The 5,582-nt window shown below is 32.1% G+C and overlaps 1 protein-coding gene across 1 annotated transcript; it reads right to left on the bottom strand.

Moving 5' to 3' along the window:
- Positions 1–2,798: 2,798 nt before the first annotated feature.
- LOC109337601 (putative homeobox-leucine zipper protein ATHB-51) lies at positions 2,799–5,215 on the bottom strand. The gene is made up of 3 exons (XM_019574608.1): positions 4,964–5,215; positions 3,868–4,196; positions 2,799–3,225 (listed from the first exon to the last, which is right to left on the bottom strand). Exons 1-3 carry the CDS (start codon positions 5,055–5,057, stop codon positions 2,980–2,982), a joined length of 669 nt encoding a protein of 222 aa, XP_019430153.1. The 5' UTR covers positions 5,058–5,215; the 3' UTR covers positions 2,799–2,979.
- Between the last annotated feature and the right edge of the window lie 367 nt (positions 5,216–5,582).

Below are 5,582 nucleotides of genomic sequence, written 5' to 3'. Positions count from 1 at the left end.
AAGAAAGTGAGATAAACAGTTGGAGAGAAATGAGAAATGCACTTCCTAATTAAATGAAATGTGCATTTTTTTTATTTGTGAATAACATCTATTACCTTAAGTTTTGAGTTTAATATTCTACTTGTCAAAATTGTGCTGAGAAAATCACCTAGTTGAGTTGCATGCCGTGATCATTTTAGTATAACTTATATTGTTGAAAAACCTAAGCATGTTTTTTGAAAAACTCTAGCTTGAACTGTTATTTGAGAACAAATAAAGTTTTAAGTTGGGGAGAGTTGATAAGTGTTAATTTACACATTTTTAATATCATTTGCTAGCACTTTTCAACTTAAACTAATTACATTTGTAGTTAAATGATTTAATTTGAGTATAGTTTGTTTATGCATGCAATAATCAATGTTTCAAAATTACTATTTTACTTTTAGTAAATTTTGGAAGGAAAGACAAGGATTCAAACTAGAGTAGTCCGAGTAAAATTATGACGGTGCAATCATTCCCCATTGGATCAAGACAAAGTTCGGACATGAAGTTCTTAACACATTGAACTGCAATATGAACTATCAGATCAATGAAATCTGCTACGAATCTCTCCCATAATGAGCCACAACTAACTGAGCGAGAATGAGATAGCAACCATGAGTAGTCCGAGTAAAATTATGACACCATATTCGTTCATCGTTGGATTGAGATGATTTTTGGATATGATGCTCCTAATATATGGATCTCTAATATGAATAATCAGATCTGTGAAATATGTAAAATTGGCTGAGCCTAGCGAAATATGGAAAAAAAATTGGAGAAACATTGTATCTGATTTTCGCCAAACAAAATTCTTGCGCTAGGCAAAATTGAGAAATTCTAGTTTTCAATTTCGCCCAACGCAAATTAGCAAACTGAAAAGTCGACCTTGGCCAGACGAACCATTGCACTTAGCAAAAATACATGCAACCAACAAAATTAGCAGTGTTCAGACTCTTTAAAAGATGATCTAGTTTAGCATTTTAAAGGGCATTCGAGTATGAGCACTTTGTACTTGATTTCTCTTAGTTATTAGGGTAGTTTAGCTCAGATTGAGGTGTAGAAGCAATGAGGAAATGTTAGAGGAGCAAATCTATACTCTTTGAGGAGATAATTTCTTCTCCTATGAGCTTAGTTTTTCTCTTTGTATCTTTGTGTTTACTTACCATGACAATGTGTAATTAAACCTCTTCCTTGTTGTGATTGAATATAATATAATTTTTATGTATACACTTTGGTTCGAGTCTATGTTATTTCACTATGTCTTGATTCTTATAGGTTGTTTATATGTTTAATGCTTACTTTAAGATTGATCACCTTTTGTATGAATTTGTGAATGGAGAAATCCTCATTATAATTCTGATTTTGTCAACTCATCATATTGATATAATTTCTAGACATAAATTTGTATCAATTAGTCACTTTATGTATGTTGTATTTTAGTTACCAGACTCGAGCTAATTCAATTATTGATTAATAACTTTCAATTTTGTTAACATAGTTGCTAGACATAGAGGTATGTTAACGATTCATAAATACTCATCTTGTTAGTATAATTGCTGGACATAGAACTATATTAATAAGCTACTAATATGACTATGATATTGACGATTAATACAATTAAGATGTTGTATTAAAATTCAATTTCACAAACATAGTTGTTAGACATAGAAGTGAGTTTTGTTGCTCATAGTTATTCATCTTACGAATAGAGATGCTAGATGTAGAGTTGTATTTCATGAAGTATTAAATTGACTAAAACATTAGCTTTTAGTATCGTTTAGGTTCATTGTTGTGAAATAACCATAGCTAGTAGAGATGGAAAAACGGGCATTGCCCGCGGGCGCGCCCGCATAGCCTGCATATTTTTGCGGGCAGGGCATAAATGTTGTGTCTATTTGCTCGTTTCGCCCGACCCATTTTGCCCGCCAAATTTGCGGGCATTTCCGTTGGGCATGCGAGCGGCTCATAAACATAATTTAAGGAAAAAAGTAAGTTAGTTATGATGTAATGTGATTTTTAATCCCTAAAAAAATTGTAATCTAATGTAATTTGTTAAACTTCATATAAAATATCAAAAATTTTGTTAATTTTTTATCTTCAACTACTTTATTTAATTTAATTTCATTTATTATATGAATTTTTTATTTTTTTTAATTATTCAAAAATGTCTACGGGCCGCCCGCAAGCCCGTTAGCCCGTTTTAAAACGGACAGGGCATTGAATTTTGTCGGTTAACCAATGCGGGCATGCCCGCGCCCGCTTAAATTTTTATCGGGCAACCTGTTTTGCCATCTCTAATAGCTAGATGAATTAGTGTTATGAATTAAGTGTGTATTAATATTAATTAGTAAAATTTAATCCTAACATCTTTATTCCAAACTGTTTAAAATAAATCAACCAAAACTCTTTTTAAATTGACTTAAAATAAATTTTAGTTGAAAAATAATATATAAAAAAACTTTATGTATTTGACAATCTTTTATATTTGTTAGCAACAACCCAATTTGTCAGTTAGGGTAATGATAAAAAATGTCATTACATTATGTTTAAAGGATAAAATTATTATATCATATGATTTTTTTCCTTTTCCTTTTGATATATTTTTCCATTAAGTATGGGTGAGGATCTTCACTTTTATTTGTCGTAGTACCCATTAATGTTTGAGAACGTCAAATCTGTCGTTGCAACAAAAAACACTTAACTAATTAAGCTAACTTGCACATATAGAGTTAAAATTATTGAAATAGATTAAAGCTAAAACTTGACTTGACTCCTGAACTGCAATTAGAGATACAATATTGTGATTTCGAGAGTCTCTCTAACGACACCATGTTAGCAATTACAGTTGTATCAGCCGCATTTTCCTGCCATTGCGGCCTCAATTTCCCACAAGTCCAGTAATCACAATGTAAAAAATACCACACAATCTAAACTAAACATGAAACTTGTCCTTTCAGATTAAGGATAATAAGGAACACCAGCCCAATAGGGTGGCACTGGAACTGTGTTATAATCTTGCACAGTGAAAGAACAGTTTCCGTCTGCAATATTCTGCTGCTGATGAATAGTTATAGCTGGTTTGTTGCAGCATCGCAGCGCCTCTGATGTGCTTTCTACAGTTTCTTCTCCAGAGATTTCTGTGTAACCTGCTGATATATTCGTTCTTGAAGCTTGATCTCTCAGCATAGCCTTCAATTTCACAACCTGCACAAGGCATAGCAGCTACATGAATCAACCAGTTTGGAGGAATGTCTAGTTCAAAATTCAGAATAAAACAATCACTGAACATATAGAGACAATGGGTATATAAACAAGAGAAGAAAAAAAAGGAATAGTAGTTTTTGTACTATGTGAAAATGAACTACCAAAGAACAAACAGAAGATCATATCATTGTGTTAAAAAATATACATGAAATGGAGTTGCAGTAGTGTTCTGATATTGAAGGAAACAACATATTGATACAACTAGACAACTTTTTCATACAGATTACAAAATACTTCAGTGAAGAAATAAGCAACTTTCACTGCTTTATTATCTTTAGTTCCTTTAAGAAAAGAAAGTACATCTCATCTCCTATTTAACCATTCAATTCAATGATTTGTATATACTAACTAATTGCAATAAAATCATCTTATAATTTAATGCAATGTTTTAAATTGCACTACACAACACAGAGTTATGGTCACAATATTGTATTTTCCCAAGTCTCCTTAATGGCATTGCAATCGTAATTGTGGCCACATGTATCGCAATTTAAAATACTGGCTCAAAGTTTAAGCAACAGCAAAATTTCCTGGTACATCTTGAAAAGCTGCACGGAGAGGTAATTTTCATATTTAACCTACCTCTTCCTGAAGCTTCTGTTTTTCTTTGGATATGACATCAAATTCCTGTTTAAGTGAATCATACAAGTTTTCAAGTTGCTTGGTTTTCCACCTTGCACGCCTATTTTGGAACCAAACAGCAATTTGGCGAGGTTGGAGCCCTAACTCCTTTGAAAGTTTCATCTTCTTTTCAGGGTCCAACTTTATCTCTTTCTGAAAACTACTCTCAAGTGAGTCAAGTTGATCATTTGTTAGTCTCTTCTTCTTCTCCATTAGCTGGTTCTCACTGTTTATTTTCCCCATTGCTTCAGGAATTGTTTCAGCCAATGATTGGTGTTTCACTTCCATTCCTTAACAAAGAGATAGGGTTGTTTTTAAAAAAAAATAATGTCAAATGTGTCACTAGTGCCTATATATACCATATATATTTATGAGAATAGAAGTGTTACATGCTACAAATTCATGCAATAACTTTTATAAGGCACACTAAAAGTTGGTGAAAATTGTTGTTATGAGTTGTATAAAGATCATGCTTGTGATAAGAATAGTTATGATATTTGCACACAAAAATATATCATTGTTATATATTAGTTATTTTTTAAATGATAAAATTATTAAAACACACATTGAATTATACACACATTCTTTCTACCTTTGTTTTTCTAGAAATGGACTGTGTACTTGAAATACTTTCCTAGAATACCACATTTGTTTTTGAAATTATCATGCTTTGAAGTCAAAAATACCTACTTTATATGACATCCAGAAAATCAATAATTAAAGTGGGACAATTGTTTGGGCTTCAAGTAACTATTCACTTCAAAGCAAAAAAATCATTGTCTCTGAAGATAGTAATAATAATGTAAAGAATTATAGTAAGTCTTCCGGGCAAGTTCTTTAAGGTTTTTGTTTTACAAGTTTGATTCTAAAACGGAAGAAAGAGAAAATGAAAGCTTAAAAATTATCATATATTTCATAATTATTAAGTATTTCATTTCCCTTCTGAAAACTAACTCGGAAACTACCTGAAGAAATGAAATTCACATTAATATTCATGATATAAAAGTTTAATTAATACTTTAGAAAACTAGCTCGCGTTTTAAGCTTGTTCATTTACCTGGATATGGGGTGTAACTACAGTTGTAGAGGAAGCTTAAGGAAGACTCAGGTGGAGGAACAAAGGGTACTCTTGAGCTCCAATTCCAATCCATATCTTCACTTTCTTGTCTCTTCCTCTCAATACTTCCAACCCCAAAATCTATATTAACAAAACTCGATAGAGGGTGGACCACAAAGGCAGTGATAAGAAGATGGAGAGAGGTCAGAGTGTGTTGTAGCAGGTTTAAGTAATGTTTAACTATGCTAGTGAGGCATGGCACTAGAGTTCTCGAGATGATAGCTTCTATTCCTCTCTTTTTGGGTGCAAGAAAAGTGAGGAATGGGAGAGTATTTGTAATAATCTGTGTTTTAAATTGCGGTTATGGTAACAATTGTAGTTATGATTACAATGATTGTGATTATGGTAATTGAGATTGTTGTGATGTGAATTTTTTATGATTAAATAAATATTTTTGAATTTGATACAGTTCTATGTGATACGATTGACCAATGTGACAATATCACTGTTATGAGATGGTTTGATGGTTAGGGTGAAAGAGGTTGAGGGTGAAGTCTCACCCAGAAACAAAATACTAACATACTAACAATTGTCAATAAAAAAGTATCACATCACACAC

The sequence above is a fragment of the Lupinus angustifolius genome, unplaced genomic scaffold (assembly GCF_001865875.1).
Source record: "Lupinus angustifolius cultivar Tanjil unplaced genomic scaffold, LupAngTanjil_v1.0 Scaffold_8_291, whole genome shotgun sequence".
In the NCBI taxonomy this organism is placed as follows: domain Eukaryota; kingdom Viridiplantae; phylum Streptophyta; class Magnoliopsida; order Fabales; family Fabaceae; genus Lupinus; species Lupinus angustifolius.
This window is presented reverse-complemented; position numbering and strand designations above follow the sequence as displayed.